At 36.0% G+C, this 22640-nt stretch overlaps 1 protein-coding gene across 3 annotated transcripts in view; it reads left to right on the top strand.

Annotated features, from left to right (window-relative positions):
• The first annotated feature begins 1847 nt into the window (after nt 1-1847).
• LOC120341635 (teneurin-3-like) overlaps nt 1848-22640 on the top strand; it is a 116976-nt gene continuing 96183 nt past the window's right edge. For 2 of the 3 annotated variants that reach the window (XM_039410181.2, XM_039410179.2), the window contains exons 1-5: nt 1848-1994; nt 2692-2909; nt 4597-4641; nt 5347-5474; nt 9071-9584. In XM_039410181.2, the coding sequence (XP_039266115.2) occupies nt 1933-1994; nt 2692-2909; nt 4597-4641; nt 5347-5474; nt 9071-9584 (967 nt within the window). In that variant the 5' untranslated portion in view covers nt 1848-1932. The remainder of the gene's footprint in view (nt 1995-2691; nt 2910-4596; nt 4642-5346; nt 5475-9070; nt 9585-22640) is intronic. The other variant, XM_039410182.2, reaches the window with a different exon arrangement.

Below are 22640 nucleotides of genomic sequence, written 5' to 3'. Positions count from 1 at the left end.
TTTTTCCAACCATAGTTAACTTATTTTATTTCTCAATAGCTCCATTTTAAGAGCGCAACCTTTTTACGCCACTGGAGGTCGATTGGGAGGGGGAAACACCGATTTTCTAGTAAAGAAAATTTCATTTAATTATACCTTTGAGAATTACGCAAATCTTTGCCCAAAACCCCAAGCTAAACGGCCTCTGAACCCCAAAATCACTCTAGCGTGACTGACTGACAGCTTGATTAGCCAATGACAGGTCCCAGTCCCTTAAAAGCCCGTTTTGGCCCATTTCCTATGGCCTGATCGTTCTGAAAAATTTTCTGTGTTAGTTTGGTAACTGCCCCCCGCTACATGCCAAGTTTCAACTGTTTGACAAACGGTGCTGCAACATCCAGTCCTTTTCAAAAGTAGTAATAATTCACATATTGCGTCTGCTTGTACATGGCCTTGTTTGGAGTGAAAAGCATCGTATGACAATCGATGTCTTGATAGGATGAGTTGATTTTTTTCCATCGTTGTAAACTGTTTGTCTGAGGAAGTCTGACCTTGATCATTTCATAATTTTAAATTCCAGCTCAAACCCGACAAATTCAAATCTGCGTTACATTTTCCTTTTCAAATATAAAAACTTTTAAACAGGTAAATAAATTAACAATTCCGTTCCAAATGCGGATTCTATAACAGTAAATAAATTAACATTTTACGGACGACTTCGAATTGAAACCTCAGGGAATATATCCGACGTGGTTCTCAATACCTATTAGTCATATTTTCAGTATCAATTGTGCGAAACATATTAAAATTGAAACCTATTTTCACTGTTCACGTTTTTAATGTGTTTTTCGGATTTTCTGTGGCTTACTAACTGGTTCGTTTATTACGCCCTGTAGAGTAGACTGTAGAGCAGGGGTCGGCAACCTACGGCCAGCGGGCCAGATCCTGCCCGCGGAGTAATATAATCCGGCCCGTGACGTTTCACTGAATATTAGTAACAAAACAGCTGTTTTGATGAAGCCATTTTATACGTAACAGAATTTATTGTGAGACACGTGTAGACTAAATTATATTATAATCTAACAAGTATATAATTCACAATTACTCGTTTCATGAGCCTAAAATTTAATTATGATTAGACAAATGACAAACAAAAATTGATGCTAAGTGCGAAGGGAGCAATGGCGCCGAAAATATTCAAATGGAACTTTTTGAGATGCAATGAAACGAATTTATATTTTCTCGAGAGATGTATCACTGCTTGATTTTTATTATAAAAAGTATCATCAGTTCGGTTCACAATTTTCTAAAGATATGTGCGGCCCGCCAATGACTTGCAACCTTCAATTTTGGCCCGCAAGCAACAAAAGGTTGCCGACCCCTGCTGTAGAGCATGGGTGGGCAAGGTTTTTGGACAATATTCTGGCAAGCCTATTGCACCATACAGATTTCAATAACAATAATTGGTTAAAAGCGATAATTTATGACAACATCAGGCAGGCCAGATCGAACCACCCAAGGTGCTGGATTTGACCCGCGGGTTGTAGTTTGCCCATGTCAGCTGTGTCAGTAGATGAAGCAGTGAGTCTAATACATACAGTACTTCTAGCCGAAAGTGTTTGTGAATAGGATATGTCAGTTAGTTGTCTTTATACTTTTGCTACACTATCCTCGCATTGTACGGATCCACCAGTGCAAAAGCATAAAAGAAGAATAGTTGAATCACTGATCAGTATATCATAGTTATTTGTCATTGTTCTCGTTAAATCTATGTCTTGCAACCATTTACAAGAACAAATTGCAAAAATAACCCAAACCATCGCTTTATTGCTAATATATGAATGAAATTTTGTTTGCAGAATATTTATTTATAATCTAAGTGGTATTTACGTCCGAATAAATTTTATGGAATCACTGTTGCTACGTAACTAGTGACGTCATCAAATAGAATATATGACGTCACAACTATCTGCTTCGACCATAGCAAGCCTGGAAACACCGGCCGTGAAACCCAGGTAGGTGGTTGATTAGTTTGCTCAAAGATAGATTTGCTAAAAACACTGAATTATTGGAAGGAAAACGACATTCGGTATAAAATTTTCCCGCAGTTCTCAAACTTTCAGAAGACGGATTTTCAAAAGTACAGACGCTCGTAAAATATGTTTTACGAATTCGCACGAACCGAATTATCAAATAATTTTGAAAAATTAACATGCCAATAAAAATTCTGGTATAATACAATTTTATAAATTCGGTATAAATCTGCGGCTAATTATCTAATTCAAGGGACATTTTAGGGTACTCCTGTAGTATGCGAACTAAGATGGCGGGCGCCGGACGTAGTATGTTAGGGTTAGGCCAATAATTTCATTCCAATTATTCTTAATTTGGTTTTATTACGAGTTCGGGACTAGCCAAGTGACTCCTGTAGTATTTGTATCTGAAAATATAGCCTAATCTGGTACATATACTACGTTTCGGTGTCCGCCATCTTGGTTCAATACTACGGGAGTACCCATTTTAGTCTTGATAATAATATTATCCTAAGACAACAGCAACGTTAAACCGGGTAGGTCATATTCCCAGACTTGGTCTGGTCTGAAAACCGAGCGAGAAGACTTCATTTGTCATATAAATAAGCCGTTTTATCGGATTTCTGTTCCTTCTTTATTAATATAGAAACACTTATATTTTATTCTTCCATGCTTACAGAGCCTCAAAACAAGTTCAAAAAGCGAACAAAACCCAAAAACCCAATGGTGAGCCAGAAAGTATTCCTATGCTTCGCATACGCACGGATGGTGTAAGTTACGGAAGCGGAAGTTCAGGGTCAAGTGATCAAAGATTAAAGGTCAACGGGAAGTTTCCTTCAATGGATAGCGGAGTTTCGAACCGATATCGAAGCACTGAATCAGAAGGATCTAGTCCAGGTAACTTTTAGACGTTACTTCATCTATTTGGCTTTGTAGAAATTTCGACAACGATATAATAATAATAATGTATAATTCTTTCAAAAAGGATTACGTCATCGCAAATTTATCTCCTGTGGCGTTTCATTCAAAAGAATATTACTGACGTTATTGGTAAAGACCCAATAAATGTGAAAAATAACTGTAATAAAAGTACCAAGATTGCTGATTATGAAAATTTGGCAATAATTAAGAATCAGTTTTTCGTTCAAATATTTTGTTCACGATTTTATTTTAAAATCGCATATTCAATGTCTACCAACAAGAGCGTAGTTAATGCCGTTTTTTATATATATATATATATCTCACAGTAGAATTTAACTCACACTGCATTAACCGTTTAATTTTATCCGGTTAACGGTTAAAGTGTTTTCCCTGAAATTACCAGCCCTAACCCTAACCTGGTTCACACACTAAGGGAGTACCCTATTATGTTATGGGACAGAATGTTTTGGTCCGCCATATCTTGTCAAACTCTGGTTGTGGTAGTGCGCTCTTTGACATTGAAGCTTTAATCTTGGCCATCCACTTGCTAAGCCGAACACGCAAACCACCATGTAACCGCCGAGTCTTTTAGTGTCTGATTTTTAAAAAGTAGGAGTATTACTAACATCCGAATAATACCATAGTCGTGCTTATGGTTCCCCATATGATTAAACTATTCGACATCATATTAGAATGTGTTCGGTTCATCTTGGGATAATATGACTCCCACATAACGACAGCGTAAGCACGCCTAAAATTATACAAACACGGTCGATGCTATGTAGCGTTAAAAAGTCTTTTTGTCTAAATTTAATATATTTATCTCGTTTGGATCAAACTTTCGAATTTTGGAAAACCGTACGACAGTAGCCATCTCGAAAGCCTGCGTAAAACGCCATTAACATACTCAATGTCATATTGTATCATCATTGTAAGAGTGTCGTTTATCCGATTTCTTCTACTCAACATTCTGAGAAATTGTATTTCTCGCTCGGTTGATCTCATTAATTATGTTTTATTCATTTTATTTGCCGGGATCTTAAATTACACGGATGATTGCCATGTTTTCACGCTCTGTTGATTGCCAATCCATAACTTCCTCGGGAGGCGTTAGCTTGTAATTGTTTCATCACAGGTCTAATGAAAAGATCTGAAGTGACGTAACAATGTGGTTGTTCACGGTCGTCTTCTCAATCTAACAAGATTAGACTTATGAAGAACCGCACATTCTCGTACAAAACCAAAATTTCGAATCAATAAAGATGGATTTTACGGAAATTTTGAAGCCTTTCATGAATAAATTGTCGCGTTAAAATCGTGTTATGTTGCGGTTATAACCGGAAAAATTCTCGTTCTTGGTATTTATTAAAAGCTATTGAAATAAATACCAACATGAAGCTTAGAATTATTCTAAGTGTAATATTTGTTGAATCGGTAGGATCCGTTGACGGATACAGAAGTCTCTTGACAGCAGTAACATATTCTATCAATTGAGTTTCAACTATGGGGCAAACTACTGATCTTTTTTTGCTTTTCCGCTGGTGGGTCGGTATGCGTATGTCAAGGATGTTGCAATATATCTAGCCAATTCCCGACTCATCAACTATAGTTTTGACCTAGTTTTGATTCTTATCTTTATTCATCTTTCACTCCTTTCCTTCAGCTTCTTTTCTTCGTTGTCTCCGTGCTTTGGATGACGTACTTGAAGGTATGACGTCATTAGTGTTACGAAATCATTCTTGATTTTTCGAATATTCTAATAATTTTATTCCTATTTTGATTTGTTTGATGTGTTTGCTCGATTTTCATGCTTGAATAATTTTAATAACTTCACATTGACATTTGCATCAATTTTATGAAATTCTGAGTCAGTATTTGCACGCGCAAAAGTTCGAATTAAAAAATTAATAAAAATAAAATTTGGGCGTCATAAAAATTTGGGCGTCATCCTATTTGGTTCCAACTTTGATGAAACCAAATAAATCTGTCTTATTGGACCAATTACAATACAGAATATTGAATATAGAGTTATTTTTATGAATTTGATACTATTTATAAATTAAAGAAGATTTTTTCCAACCCTAACAGTTTTCAATAAAACTTTAAAGTTTGTGAAAAAGCGCGACTGGCACCAAACTGAATGGCGCCCGAAAGAAGCTCCTAATAAACTGCACCTAAACGGGGGCGCTCAATAGACATTTCCGTGTTAAAAATAATATAATTAGACCAAAGCCCTATGGAAATGAAATGATGTGGAAAACAAAAATCATCTTTACAATAAATAGTCTCGAATCCTTCACATTTTATTGTTAACAATTTAAATTGACCTATAAACTGAAAAATCAAAATCTGTGAAAATACTTTCGCTTGTGATTGAATGTATTTGTGTGTATTTATGTTTATTATACTTCAGCTGAATATCCAACCACGAAAACTCCTTGTTCTCAAGCTGGTGATGACATCATCACTACTTATAATGACGTAAACAATACGAAAGAGAGATATAAAACAACTGCATCTGATCGGGATGCCGACATGGAGGTAAGGGATTCCATTTTTATCGCCACTATCTTCCAGGGTGTAATAAATTTGTAGGCAATGCTAAGCAGGAAAGATTCAGGCGCTTTCAAATTACCATCTCAAATTACCATTCTCCAGTGCAGAATATTGTTTGAGCATAAACGTATATATCGTATAGAATATATCCCGACCTCTTACTACTTTCATTCTGCGTGTATTTAATGTCACAGAAAACTACATACGTATAAACATCAAATATGTGAATATCTTTCTGTTGTTTGGGGGAATTGACTAATTCAGTCATTGTCTCTGCGTTCACTGTCGTATCTACTTACATAGAAATAGTTTGGTACGTACATACATAGCTTGGTGTAGAATTATTAAAAAGTTTAATTTCTCAATTAGAGCCCACCAAACTGGTCGATTTCAATTTTCATCAATTTTTGGGAAGATAATTGATATGAACAAATCAAAAATTGTGCTTTGTAAGTAAACAGACTCTGTTGTTCCCGTGCCCAACACCTCGACCAAGGTTGTAATAAATTATGTAGCCATGATTCCGATCCTTGCGTACAGGAGTTTTTTAAGTTGAGTGGCTGTGCAGAGCTTTGTTTGGGGTTGAAGGAAAATGTCGGATGAAAAGATTTGGTATAAATTTTGTCATTCTCTACAAGTTGATTAATGTACTCTTATATTTGAGATCTTTCTTGAATCAAAGTAAGCAAGGAAGGTGAATAAATAATAAGCTCAAAAAGTAAAATTTCTTGCATCAAATGTGCACTTTGAAAATTAGCTGATTCCTATTCCCATCAATGTTCTGAGCGAGTAACGAAATATTGATAGAAATCGACGTATTGTTACTTGATTAGGTATGAATTTTCCTCGTGGGTTCACTTTGAACAAATTTATCTAATTGATCTAAATTGTTTCTTCTTCCACGAGTTCTCCCGCCTGTCACATCGATGATAAAATATTTCGTTATTTCTATTTTAATAATAAATTCAATGATATCGACCCATCTTTAGTGAAATTGAAATCACCCACATTAACGGAAAATTTATGAATACAATTTCAAAATTAGAATCGTTGAGTATTTGATATATTTCAGATTAAATAAATACTAATTACACTTGTTGTAGATCAGTGGTACTCAAACAGTGGGACGCGTTCCAAAGTGGGCGTAGGCAATTTTGAGGGGCGTCAAGCAAATTAAAAATATTTGTTAGATTTGATCTTGCCCGCCTTATTTGTTTTCATAGATTTACATTTGTTTCATTATTTCCGTTCCACCCACGTATTTTCAACGTGTTTTTGAATAAAACGTGCTTTCGCCTTACTATCTGGTATTACTTATCGATTTTATTCTTATCGATTTTAATCGGTAAGTATGTTGATAGGTATTTATCTGTCTGTTTGTCTGTTAGATGCACGCGATATCTCACGAAAGCGAGGTTGAATCTGCTCCAGATTTTACATGTGTATTTATCATATGTCGTACCAGAAGCCTATTGATTTTGGATGAATTATGTCGTATAATTAGCGAGTTATTAATTAATTAGTGATGGGACACAAGGTGTCACTATGGAGTAAGAGCGCTGTTTTGGGGGACCCCCTAACTTTCGATCGATAGGTCTTCGGTCTCTGACCGATATTCTCGTTTGTAGCTTATTGTTGGCTAGTTATTTTTGAGGTGGGGCGCCAGACTTGACCAATTCCAAAACGGGGGCGCGACTTAAAAAGTTTGAGAACCACCGTTGTAGATGGTACTGCGTATTGAACTACATGTCCTCCCTTGTCTACTTTTCACTTCGAATCCGTATGTGACAATTACCACAAAGATGCTCGAACTTGATAGTGTTATAAAGATAAATAAGAATAGCATAATCTCTTTCCATGAATTAGCAAGTTTATTTGTGAGCTCAGATCATAGTATAGCATGAATAGACTAATCCAATGAAAGCTTACAAATATACTTGCTATTTCGTGGAAAGAGATTATGTTATTCCTATTTATAATACATTTTTCTAAATTTGTAATGTATGATGATATATAAATGGCTATTTCGCGTTCAAAATAATAAATAGTTCAACTTAGTCGCCCGATTAATAAAAACAATTCAAAGATTGCAATTACAAAATGGGTTGTTGAAGATTTGATATATTAATAATGCATGGATTTACTGGAATTATATGACATGGATTACCTTGAATTCCGAAGATTAAATAGTTTCGCTTAATTTCCAAAACCATATGCGTAAAGTCAATTATGAAGTTGCGTCTTTTTGCGTTGTCAGATTGACGGATTAACCAATGAACTGTCAATATTTGAAGACATGCAGTCATGCGTTAAATGCTTGCTCAGGCATAAGCAATTGTACATTATGCTGTCATAGAAGTAATTTATCAACTGCATTGTTAAGTCAGAAATGAAAAGTATTTATTATCTCAAATGTTGACGATAAATTACGATTCAGTCGCCCAGCTACAAATTATGCTTTAACAAGTTTACACCAAAGATAAATCGCCTCTTCTGCACGATATTCAAAACGTATTCTTCTTGACGGGTCATTGCTTATGTCAAATCCAGAGTCCATCAAAGGTATTTTCTTTGGTTCTAGTCGAAGTAAATTTTACTTATATTTCAAAATGTGTGGAACTTAATAATCTAATAAGCAAATAAAAATCTAGTGATTTATGATCTCATACCAACCTCTACCCGAACTAACGAAGTTTGAGATAACTAACATCATTAGTGTGGCTTACCTGGGGTCTGAGAATGATAGTTTACCATTCTATGCTGCACAATGAAAAGAAGACAATTTTGACAAAGCATTCAATATAATTTTGTACCTAGTTCACCGGTTAGAACTTTATTCGTTCAAATTGACGGAATTACATTTAAGTCCTCGGGTTAGACTTTATCCAAAAGTCGGTTGGACCAGTGCACTTTAGGAAAAAACACACACAGGATAAAACTTGCATCAATTCGATTATTTTTGTAACCTTCATGAACATAACTCTGCATTTCTCGCTTAAGTTGTGGCTGCTAAACATTATGTGCGGGTCCTATTTTGGGTTTTGAAATGATATTTCATGATTCGTTGTTCCGCTGTGAGATGAAAGTCTTAAGAAAGCAGTCCACTTAGTTTTCGAACGATAAATCTCAACTAGTTCACAAGTTTTGATTTGATTCGATTCCAGCTCGAATAAACTCTGGGTCCTCATCTGGTGGGTTATGCAGATGCAATTTGAACAATAGTTAAAATGCTTTCCCTCATTCGGTGTTCTACTAATAATATATACGATATAATTTTTTTTGCAAGTATTGAATATATAGTTTTCTTAAAATCATGGCTGGTCCACTGGTTTCAACTTATCAGACGAGTATTATTATAATGAACTCCTCATGTCGGAGGTTATGCACAAGGATATCGGGCCAATGTACTTCAGTAGAAAAATACCTAACCTAGTTATTCTAGTAACTTTGTGAATCCAACTGTATGTTTTGCTTGTGTTTTTGTTGTTGCGCATTATTTTTCCCTGTTAAATAGAAACGCTCAACTTCTTCTTTGTTCTTGTTTTCAAAAATTTTGAACCGCATGCTTTTTTGATTTTCAGGTCAGCGAAATTCTTTCTTCCGAATCGAATCGTAATTCTGCTAATTGGCAATATGGCGACAACAATAATGACGTAATGATAGATGACGTCAGTTTTCAACCAAAACAGTTCCGTAACAGCCTATCATCAAATAGTGTGTCATCCCCTAAAAATTTATTGCTACGTCATCGTCGCGAAGTTGGTGACGTAGTACGTTTAAAGGAACGTCACCCAAGACGTCAGAATGGAAACAATGTAAATTCGTTATATCCCATTGATGACACACAATGCGTGGGTAACGGACCAATCACAGCTCGAGATTATATTCATCGACGACGATCAAAATCGCCATCAGGGATAAGTTCAGGGCCCGGAAGCAGTCGACCTAATTCAGCATTGACTTTATCGGATATTGAAATTGAACGTGCTAATGACGTTTCGACCGGTGACGTCATAAAGAATACGTCATCTAAGAAGTATCACACTGTGAATGATAAGCTGACCAAGTCTGCGTCATCAATTGAAGCTAATGCAGGTTAGTACATTACGAATGATTTTAGTCTCAAATTGTATCATTCAGTTTTATTATCTTACAGTTTTCCACGTTTTACTTATTGCCAGGTATCCTAAGTGACATTATATTTTGTATTTTACATACTTCGTTTATGGTAGCATTATCACGGAAATGCAAAAGTATACTTGCTATTTCGGGGAAAAAGATTGTTATTTCGATAAAATAAATTATTTAAAGTATGATGCATTACAATATAATATTCTCAGAGGCAGTTTCGGTTCGAAATGATGAATAGTTCAACTTAGTTTCCTAACTAATAAAAACAATTCGAAGATTGCAATTTTTCATTTTCCCAGTTAGAGATCTGATATATTTTTGATGCATAGATAATATAAAAAGATAATTTTTATTCCTGATAACTTCTCGCCATCTTACTTATTGCCACACACCATAAGTGGGCTTTTGTATTTTACATACTTCGTCTAACGTGAAGCTTTCTTATAGAAATGTAGTATGGAATAGTATAATAGTCTTAGTAAGAAAAAAATACATTGAGAACATGTTTTGTTACAGTGTATAGAGACATTCCATAGAATAGATCTTGAACCTACAGAACTACAAGGAACAAATTGAATTTCAGATTTCCAATTTTTGTCGTCATTATATGCTCCTGGACTTATCACGGTCCCCCAATTAGCGATATTTTGAAGGCACGCTTGATTTCGATAAATTTTCGTATTTTCGTTTGTTCTAACGGTTTATATCAACGTATTAAATATATCGTAATTATACAGGCCAGGATCACGTTAAAATATTTGCAGAAAAAATTTACAGAAAGTATATACGTATATATAGATAGTGGCCGTGTGTGGTTTCTGATTCATCCAATGACAGAGGAAGGCCTACAGGAAGATTTTGTCCTACAGAGGATTTTGCCACAGCCCCCGGCATTTGTCATTACAAGTTCGCATAAGAGAGAGGGAGGGTTCACCCATATGCCGAACCACATCCTCTCGTCTGTATACCAGTCCATGTCTGATATCGGAATAGTTATTATTCTGACACATGGACTACAAAGTCATATACATGGTGTCTATAAAGTCTCTTTACAGTTTCAATTTTGTTATGAAGTCAGTCCTCAGTATATCTTAACCAGGTTTGTTGTTTTTAATCAGTGATTGTTCAAGTAATTTTACTTCATTTAATACATCTGTGAGGGCCAAAACAATATATGTTATTGATAAATTTCCTTTGCAATTTAAAATCTTTTCAAGACTTTATGGACACCTTATATGAGAAAGAATGCATAGCCCACCCAGTACGATTATTATTATATTTGTATTCCATTTAAATCTGTTATAACCGTATTCTGTCGATAGAAGTTGTGGCCATTAATTTTTAAAACGGATGAAGCCTAATTGCGGAAACCGCCTGAAATGTTTCTGTTATATTTTTTGTTTGTGACGTGAGTTACGGATCGACTGTTACGACATAATAACAAACAGGAAACCGAAAAATGTAAATATTTGTTGTTCTGCATTTTAGGCTTTATGACGGAATAATTGATGTAATAAAATTTGCGCCAAATTGGCTTTCAGATTCATAATTTGCCGCCAAATTCGTATAGCGGATGTCTGACTGTTACCTATTTATAATAGTATTTTAAAATAATAGCAAAATGCTTTATACACTAAGTTTCCCTTCTTTGCGATTTCCTCGATTGTAAAAATAAATTATGATTGATGTGTTTCATATTAAGGTGCGGTTGAAATAATTTATTCAATACTATGTAGCAATGGCGAATTTAATTTTTCTTTTATGATCGTGGATTTTAGAATGTCGTTACTCCCGTATTCTATTTTTTCTCTATTGTTTGGGGGCTTTGCCTTTTAAGGTAGTACAAATATCTTGACCCAAGTAATTTTTATTTCGAAATGTTTTTTATTTCACTGGGATCAGTAATAATGGAAACCGAGGAGCTTATTTTTATTTTTTAAATTCGTGAAGATAAATGTGAATCAAACCATATGTCGTAGACATAAAGAAATATGGCGCGTTGACCGCGTGGTTAAAACTTTGGATCTAATTATATTAGCATCAAAAAATCTAATGATCTAAACACGTGCCAACCATCTCAAGGTGCAATAAATATAAAGCCTTTCATGGTATTGGCAAAATCTTGTTCGAGGTGAACGACGTGTAAAACTTCATTTGATTACATATATATACAATGTACATGTTGTACTACTATTTTGTATTCAATGATGTCTCATTTTATCCTTCTACTTCAAGTTTACACAAAGCAAAGCTTATCAAACATACATTCGTCTGTTATGACAATTACTGTCGTATTTCATCAATAACTGATTTATATTATTACTTAATCTCACAAACAACAGATTGCTATCTGTTAGCACCTCGTTAACAAGGCTCAGTAAACAGTGCTCTTCCCACGTGTAGTGAAGAGATGGAGACATACAAACAATACAATAATGATTATATTAAAAGAACAACGTTGAAAAGGCATAGAATTTTCCACGAAGAAGTTTTACTCCCACTGTCTTTGTGAGTCGGCCGGCACCCATGCTTGTATCAGATTGCATTTATTGTATGCGATAATACACCATTATCTCTAGTTTATCTCTATGTATAGAATAATTTATTGTAGTCACTGATTTTTAACTGTGTTTTTTATTTTATTTTTCTTTAAATTTTAATTCGCCAACGTATTTCATTCAGTGCAACACTGTACGTAATAAATTGCGTAGCCAACATGGGTATTCTATCCAAATAAGGAGTCCAGCTGCACACTAACACAAATGTATTTCTGTAACGTTTCGTCTGACCAGAGTCAGACTTCCTCAGACAAGCAGTTTACAACAATGGCCATGTTTACGCATACGAATCCACTAGCATAAAGGCACAGAGAAAAGATAGGAAGTTAGTCTCGCGCGACCCAACTCAAATTCAACATAGGTATGATGTCAATACTATAGCATTTAAGCGTACTACATCTTGTGTTAAATTGTTTTATATTCAGTAGTTGTTTTGACACCCTGTTGCTTGATTTTATATATCTTCATCTAATTAATAGATAGTCGGATACTCCCATATTATCGATGGTCACGCATATCTTTACGACTTTATATTTAGTTTGAACAGTTCGGTTCACGGCTCTGAATTTCTTAGCAACTTTTAATCTAAAATATTTTAGATACAAAAAAAAACATCTACAAAAAAAGTTTCTGGATTAATATATTTATTCTTTCATACAAAAATTACTGTACGCACTTGAACAGTTTCAAAATCGCATAAATGTATGAAACATATGATATAAACGTACATGCAGTTCATAGCACATATCATCGTGGTGCCGTACCTCTTTGTCTTGTGTATTGTACACGAGTTTTATTTGTATATGTCATGTATGTTGTCCTACTATAACGCAGCAGTCCTAAACTGCAGTTATACTTGTTGGGGTGCATGTCGCACATCTGTGTCTTAGGCCAGTAAGGTCTTGAACATGTATCCCGTCTCTTACCGTTTAACTGTTATGCAGATACTGTTACATTTTTGAGGCAAATAAACATACATACATACATACCAAGGTCGCATAAAAGTCTGAGTGTCAGAGTGTCATATTTTGGGATTTTGTATACTCGAGTGTTTTCATTTGTGTTAGAATTACACAGTTACTTGACAACATCCCTAACCTGTGACGCCAAAATAGTTTCACGCACTGATCATCGACCCAATACTATGTTCGTTAATAACTCAACTAACAAATACCGATCTCATCCAAATATTTCACGCATTTGGGTCACTGGCATTGATTCAAAATGGCGGTTTCTTCGTGTTTCCTGACTTGTCCAAGGTCGCCATTTTGACCCCAGGCCCCATCAACCGTATCCTTTGTTAACGCGACCAAATCAAAATAAGTTTATTCAGCAACATGTGGTAAACGTTGACTATTTTTAAACCGCTAAGCAAATGAAGGTTGATTTTTCACCGCAGAATCTGGGGTATGGGAATGGGTATATTCACTTGGCTAACACAGACAGTTCCGAACTCATAATAGAACTAAAATGAGGAAAATTTGAATAAAATTATGGCCTAATCCCAACCTTGTAGACACACTACGGGAGTACCGTTTTTTGCATAATATCCTCGGGGAAAAATTCCACCCCTAATTTTATACAGCGTAATATACGCCCCCATCCAAACAAGACTCTTTACAAGTTTTCCACGGCTAAGTAGGGAGCGAGTATTTTCTGGAAAGACCGGAATCTTTCCGTTTCGACATTGCCTACCTAGTTTATTACACCCTGGATGAGATAGTAAACATGTATGTATCTGTATGTATGTTTATTTTCCTCAAAATGTAACAGTATCTGCAAAATAGTTGAACAGTATAACAGAGACGGGATACATGTTTAAGACCTTACTGGCCTACGACACAGATGTGCGACATGTACCCCTAACAAGTATAGATGCAGTTTACAACTGCCGCGTTATAGGACATCAGACATGAAATATACAGATAAAACTCTAGTACAATACACAAAACAAAGAGGTACGGCACAACGACAATATGTACAATAATCAGTTTATGGCAGGTTCATGAATAGGAATGGGATCATTCTTATTCTTCAATGCTAACATAGTAGTCAAATTCAAAGCTTCAGCCTCTTGGCAATCGCACTTATTCAAGTAACTTATTGAGGATTCGAGATGAAAATTTCATCGCTTTGTAGTTCCACTGAGAATGTGAATTCAAACAAGCAAGGTGCTTTATAATTTATATCAACTGCGTGGAGGAGGGGAGATTTAAAATCTAATTTTGTGGTGTCGTTAAAAAACCTACGTAATTCAATAATTAAACAGATTGAATAAGATATGCTGATATAATAAATAGCACACTGTCTCAATTGTTTATTTTCTGATTTCATTCGCTATGCGGCGTTGAAAACATATTTGTGTTGTGTTAAGACTAAGTAAGATTTAAATTTTACTACGACTAGGAAGATTTGGCAATTGGCGCGGTATTAAAACCATTGGTGTTGAAATCAAGTTGCCGTAATTCATGAAACAACTGAAAAAACATGCTAAAGAAACATAATCAAACAATTACTTATTTTATATTTCACTTTTTGATACAAGAAGAATGAATTTATATTTTGTTTGCGTGTCAAAACCTGGCAATCATCATATTTACCCAGGATGCAAGTTATGATTCGCTTGATTTCAGTTGTTGTTTGCCCAGTTGCACCTTTGTGATGACATAGTAGACATATTGGGTTCCTCAATTATGACATCACACAAACTTGAAACTTCAGATTGTTACATAGCAATGACTCTGAAAACATTCTTGTTTATTTAATGGTGGGATTGTCGTTCGCTATTCCTATGACTCAGATCGTTTCGTTCCGTTGTTTATTTGCTTCAAAAATTATAATCAAATCAAATCAAAGTCGGCTTGTTTCAAAAAATAACGTTTTCAATCATTTATTGCACTTATCCGGAAAAAATTAGTAAAAGGGGTGTCGGTTTCCGCCGCAATTCAGATCAACATGACCCGAGTTATAAAGTACTTAATATGTTGGGTATAATTTTTGTGAAGTAGTAATCACTGTTGACATCGTCTAATAAGTCGCACATGCAATCTGTCGGTATCGTTTAGGAAGAGTATGTGCAAAAACTATTTTACGAATGTGAATTCCATGTATCAACTAACGGTATCGATATCCAAACTGGTTTTTCATGAGGGCATCATATATGAAATAAAAAAAATTGGAACAATTAGATGCGAAACATCTATAAATTGTCTGTCTGAATTATTCTAATCAAAGCTCAACACCTTTGATTCAAATCAATGTTTTTTTCACCCCCTGGCAATGATAATTAACTCTGGGATGGAATTTTCGTTTACTTGTTCCCCTCGATATTATCTCGGGGATTTTCCTTAGTTTGTTTCATGTTTGCTCGATTTCCCGTCACAGCTAAACAAATAATATATCCACCACATCTGTTAGCATATTTGTACGTTGATTAAACAGGAAATTGGATCTGCTCTTGTTCAAACAAAAACCGTTTTTGTTTTGCCTTCGAGTTTTTCAATTAATGATGCTTTAATTACAAATTAGCGTGCGAAGAGATTTCTAAGGCGACGGTTGACGGATGCGGTTCTAACATTGGTTTTTATATCCCAATTTCGAAGCATAAATCATAGTTTTACTTCGCTGGTAAACTTGGCACCACGCCTTCTGAAATGGCGTCAATCAAATTTGAATTTGACCTTATAAAGGCCTAACAAGTTAGGATGCACTTTGTGCTATTAAATATAAGTCGGTTTTCTCGGATTCTGACCTCCTTTTATCCCATGATTGGGTATCATGTATTTGCCTTACTGTTGGGGTTTCTTTTGAATGTTTCCTGGAATGTTATTATTTAAAGTTTATTGATACATAGTTACTTCTAGATGGATATATTAAAACAAACGTTACCAAACAAAGAGAACCCGCCTCTCATTCAACATTTATAATAAAATGTCTCACATCCTGTCACATGTGTCGCTATGCAATTCTTCTCATTTTTTAATGCAATGTAGCGACTATGTTCGATGGCATGCTTATTTATTGAACACAAAATGCACGCATGGATGTTTTTCTGAAGTATTGTTGTTGTTGTTGTACTCCTTGTTCGATTCTATGTTTATTTATTGGACATGCAAAGTATTCATAAATCGTTTTGTCAGTTTGTCCTGTTTTTTTATTCTTGTAGGAATGCTTGGCTGTTGTTGTTAAAAAATACCATTTTCTGCAAATATGGTATCAGCAGATTTTGAGTTTCTATATTTGGTTACGAAAAAAATTACTAAACGACTATTACTTTCATTATTTAACAAATTTTGGAGGCCAATGGATTTCGACCTTTTTAAAAAATTTATTATTTATACGGAGGATCACTGTTCCAATCTTGGGTCTCGCGTCATATATTTGAGCACTTCTCTTTTTTTATTGAACTGCTTGTTCCTTTTTTTGCTGCGTAGTTGAGCCTTATTTGAGGAAAAGGAAGTTTAAACGAAAACAAAGAACGTGATTTATGAAGGGGGATTAACCTGGGTTTCAGTCACCCTAATGTGAACTTTTACTAGAATAATTTACTTTTACAGCAGTGCTATTGAAAGATATATATCCTGGACGAAATGGTGGACATTTGGTTTATTTTCTAAATCTGTAACGTACGAATTTATAATAGTTTGTCCCAAAACACTTCGTCTTGACAAATTCTACGCCTTCTTCTTAATGCGATGCATAATTGTCATTTTAGTTTTATGATAAGTTCAACAGTATAATTGATCAATCCCAATATGTTAACTTGTTTAATAAATTGTGCCTACGACTCTTTATTCCTCAATCTTTCTCTCGGCAAGTTCTGTCCTTCTACTTGAAACTGTTAAAGTCAGTTCATTTTCCTGATAATTCTAACAGTGCAGTCAGTTGATTGATCCCGCACGTTAACTTGCGTTAAATTGTGATGCATCGAACCCATGGTGATACATGGGGCTTTGAAGTGACCCACGGTGAAGGGGTTCGCGTGTTGAAGAAGCGTTAGTGCGTATCTAACGGGCGCTATTTAATGCATGAACAACGTCGGGTCGCATTATATAAATTCGCGGTAGCGCTTTTTATCGATTTCCACCCTTATGTTTGACGAGACGCAGACAATCCATTCCATAAATCTGAAAGTTGTGAAAGGACAACAATCGCAGGCTTTATTGGTACTATATGGGTAATTCGACTGGGTAAACAAATTCCTAATTTTGCTTCGCACTTGGGTGGAACAACAGCCCGCGTTGGAAACACAGAAATATAAGACTAATAGCCAAAATCAAAATATCCGAAAGAAACTCAAAAACTATTAGGTTGAATATTTCAGGTATCAAAATTTGGATTTCTTCAAAGTCGGAGTCAAAATTGGTGTCAACCCGGAGTCAAAGCAGGATTATTTTCTGTCGGACTCGGTTATAGATTTCCCTCGACTCTTCAGCCCTACTCGTAGTTAACTAGTCAGGTTCCGTCCGACATACAAGGTCGAGTATTTATAAAATAGAAGTTGGTGGAACATGGAATTCCCGCGCAAAATATAGCGTATGGTCAGAACCGACCAACTATGCGGTATAGATATATCGCAACAAAAAAGAACACATTGTGTGTGTGCCATGGTTGAATGACCTCATCCAACTTCGATCTGTTATTGGCTGATCATCTCCTAACTCCGCCCACTTGACATCACTGATCAAAGAGATAAAAATTCAACTTGTAAATATTTTTCTTTCATTCCTTCTTTCAAGGACTGCGCTTGTCGGTCCTAATTGGTGCTTAAGTGTGCTCACGGAAGCTGAATTGGTCTTGTGGATCAGACTTAATTAATTTGCTGTCTTGTGGATGTAATTAAAAGACGTGGTTGGGAATCTTTCACTGCAAGTGCCAGACTGGTAACCGCGAGATTTCAAGATCCCAATGAATCAAACACATCAAATGCAAAAGCTCTGTAGGTGCCTCCACTGATATATATATGGGCTACTATTTCTTGAACGTTCAAATCTTTTCTGTTTTTTAATCAGCATAACCTGCCCTATATATGGCGCTTCAGAAGTGTGTGCATGTGCACCAATATGGAGGTAACCAATTTTGTTCGCCTGTTTTACATCAAGTTGTGTAAAGGAACTGAAACCTATGGACAGGGGGGATATTCACTTGGCCAACACAGACAGATCCCGAATGCGTAACAGAACTAAAATATGGAAAATCGGAATAAAATTGTGGCCTAACCCCAACCTGGTACACACACTACGGGAGTACCCAAATAAGTTATAGTTAGGGTCTAACGACCTAACAGCTACCATATCGCTGTTTTTACTAGCAATTTACTGAATATTTTCACAGCGTGGCCCCAAAATAAAACCATTGTTTATGACGACAATGGAACCCACTTGAGACGACTTGTACGTGGGAGGAGGCTTTTGTTTTCAACGATCAATATGTCACTGGAGTGCGCTGTGTTGCTGCATATTTTCTTGCTTGTCTTGGTTCTGTAATATAGTAAATATTAAGGTACCATAGCTGCCCTAACTGGTAATGTTATGCCATTTTGTCATATTCGACTATAACCTTTAGAACCACTAAGCAAGTTATGTAGGAGTGATTGTACCTTCGGCCTGTGTGTTTGCATCTATTGCTTGTTTTGTAGTTTAATCATCGGATAATAAGATAACTGTTTTTCACAATTATGGTTTCTGTTAATATTTTCTCACAAATATGCAGACAGGCAGGGGAGGGTTGCCCATATTTAGAAGTATCGCGACCCCGAGCACACTCGGAGGCCCCAAATCCCATTGAAATATCCCATCCGGTTTCCTACATACCTCGGAAGTTTGTTTTTACTTGACACAGATTAGCAATGCTAAACATCGGTCAAACTTAATTCGAATCCCTGTAGTATGCTTGCACAAGGACTTATAGCTATAGCTTAGGCTTACTCGTTTAAAAATACCTCGCTCAGCTTTAAAAATGAATCAAAAATGCAGTAATTTTGTTGGACTAAAACTGAGGTTCCCAATCGAATTTAAATTATATATGAGAATAAAATTTGAGGATCCCTGGACTAGTTTCTTAATCGGGGCCCAAAGACTTCAAAAATTAGGTTCTTATTCTGCTGTCTTAGGGTATATTTTCGATTTGATTGCCGCTTAATCAAATTCAGTCAGTGCCAGAAACACTATTGCCTTTCATTTGGTTTTCTTCAAACTCCCTCTGGGACCCGATATTTTGCCAAAAATTTATTATTTATACGAATATTGCGTTAGAAGGCTATTTTTTTCAAATGACCTCCGTATACCACGAGACTCGATAGACCAAACATTTCGCCATATCTATAGATATTGCGCCACTATGTGGCATTACGCCAAACTAGCCCGCCATCTTTTCACCAAAAATACGCATATTTTTATTTCCGTTTGAGCAAATGCATTCATAAGCGACTCTATCCAACTTTCGTTAATGGCAGCCAAGAAGTATATGAGTGGTTATTTCAGCACAAACATATTATTATACGTCCGCATCGGGAAATTTGATCCTGTGCGATTTCAATAATTTTTGGTTGAATGACTTGGCGTGGGGCGATGGGTAGTTTTGAAAACAAACATATCGGTGGGTGATGACATTCGACCCCTGCCCAGTCCATCCAGGTGTAATTTTCAAGTATTGTGGATACCAACAATTTTGCGGACTGCTCACAAGTGATTGTCTTGGATCAGGGCTACTCAAACTAGCCCATGAGGGGGGCACGGAGCAGTTCCCCAGCGGTCACGAACAAAGACTAACAACTAATTAGCTTTACAGAACTCTTGTTTAGTATTGCAAATCCGAAGTGCCACGATATTGAATATTCGCCAATTAAACTTGTAGTAGTTTCATTACAACACCGTAAAACCCTATCACGGATTTCTATGACGCATTTTTTTAAAATGTTCTTGAAATACTAGTATATTGTAGCATGGGGCACAAATAAAAAGGGTCTTTGGGAAGGGGACACCCATTGTGATAGTTCGAGAACCACTGTCTCAGACCCTTAGTTAGTAACACCAGTGGACGGGGTAATAAAACCGCCCATTGATAAATTCGAAAGTCCGAATGATACTTAGCAGGGTTCAAAGACCGGCTTGAGTGAAGCAACTTTATCCTATTTTAGTTCTGCTCACAAATTACTCTAACTGCCTTGAAACTGCCGCGTGAGTAATATGAATCAACCATTCGTTGATGAAAGGCCTCTTCGGGCGTTTTAATAACCATACATGCTGAAGTCGAAGACGAATCTTCTGATAAATTTAATTTTAAACATTTAAAAATAACGTTATACGACGTGAATGAATAACGACTTACTTGAACTTCGATTATTGTTAAACCCATTCTGCTTAATCCCCCGTGATTTAAGTCTTTTAATATTTGTTAGCAGAATCATAATTTTTGGAAATGATAGCGTTGTCGCTAATAATAGCTTTCTCTTTGAATGTCAGTCATAATTGAGTCCTAATAATACCTTTTAGCGACGATTTCAATAGGGAAATCAATTTTGAGAAACGTAGCCTACTACGTTCAAGTTCCGTGACAACCAACCTTGAATATGAATGTGTTTAATCCCAGTCTTCCTGGCTTTTGAAAACAAGACAGTTAAGATCAATTATAGGACACCAATTCCAACGCTCTATAAAGTGTTCCCATTTTAAGTAAATTGAACTGAGAGGATGTTGTTCGAATAACGGGCCCCACAGACATACAAAAACAGTTCACGTATTTTATTGAAAAATGTTGCCACGAAGTATAATGAAACCGCTAAATTTGGGGTGGAATACCGGGTCCCAGAGGACTCCGAAAAAAAGAAAAAAAAATATGAAAGTATTATCCCTCTAGTGGTTTCAAGCCTCCAACCATCTTGGAGTGCCTAAAATTTAAAATAAATTGTTCTTGCGGAAAAAACAATTCAAAAACGAAAGCTGAGCAAAACGATGCAGGTATATAATTTCAGCTTCACTCTGTATTCAAATAATCGTAACTAATTTGTTTCGACCAAATATGGAATCGGTCATCGACGCATCGATGCGCAATAAAATTGTGCCTCCTTATGAACCTTGACTTATGAGTCATCACACTTCCGCATCAGAAAGTTTCACAAATGGGGATGTCAAACTTAAATTACTTTATATCGATCAATTGCTTCGCATGGATTTTATGTTTCAGTCACCGCTTGTCAGTCCATGTCGATCCAATTATCATTCATTACTGATTTAATTTTTGAAACCTACTCATTTCTAGCCCTCTCTCACTCACTCGGAAGTTACTCGTTTGTGAGAAAGGTTTTCGGCGACCACTGAAATGCAAAATGCTACTAAAACCACGCAGAATTATGATGGTGCGTTAAACGCACTCACTAAGAAGTAAAAGAGACTCATCTCTTAGTAAAGTTACATTTCATACTGAGAGATACTGAAACTCATAGAAATATGGTCGCGCAACCGGTCAGAAATAAAAATAACTCTAATCAAATTTGTAGGCCACCGCTGAGATGCCAAGAGAAACCATGTATCACATCACTTGTCAGTAAGTACAGAAAAACGTAAACGAGTTCAAGTTAAGCAAATATTAAACACTGCACCAACTGAGGTAAGTCAGGTGCAATGGCCTCTTCCGTAGGAGATGAATTTTGCGCTATGACTCATCATTATTTTATTTCTCACACGATTTATTTCGAGACGAGTGTGCGATGAGTATGGATAGTGTTTAGGGCCAATAAAATTCAGGTCCGTTGACCATCCCCAACATACGCCAAGGAAAAATAACGAATATCATAGTTAGTAGAGTCTGTCGATTGAGTTATGGGTAGTCAATAATGCAAAACTACGTTCACGTCAAAATTCTTTCACACAAAGCGACATTCGCGCAAATTTACTTCCTGCCCAAAGTAGTTTCTCGCAAATCGACTGTTCCCATTTTCAATGTGAGAAAAATTTACATGGTAGCGTGTTTTGCATTTAAGATTGTATTTTATTCATTTAGCCATTAAGATTCTTGCTTATGACGAAAATTACAAAACTATGAATATCAGAGCAAATCAATGCAGAGACAGAATCCAGAAAACTGCTGTAACTAGGACAATTCGCCTTAACTGCCTCATTCTTTGTATTCCTATTTTAAACTGATTAACAGTCTTCACGCAGTCATATTTGGCCAGTCAATAACTTACGCCACTAGCCCATCTCATCCATTTCTCACCTGACTGAGTTCTGAGTGCCTAAATTTCTGCCTAACCAAACAAACACAATAAGTTTGCCCAGGTGGAAATAATAATAACCATTCAATGAATTTTTGTGATTTCTGCACCAAACCAGAAAAACCGCTTTACACGAATAGGCCAGCGATGTATCACAGGGCGAACGTAAAATTATCGAAACACTTTAACACCGTCCTGATATCCACATACCAAAGTCTACGCATGCATTTCGGTGAATTGCCTATTATA

This window comes from Styela clava, chromosome 14 (assembly GCF_964204865.1).
Source record: "Styela clava chromosome 14, kaStyClav1.hap1.2, whole genome shotgun sequence".
Taxonomy (NCBI): Eukaryota; Metazoa; Chordata; class Ascidiacea; order Stolidobranchia; family Styelidae; genus Styela; species Styela clava.
This window is presented reverse-complemented; position numbering and strand designations above follow the sequence as displayed.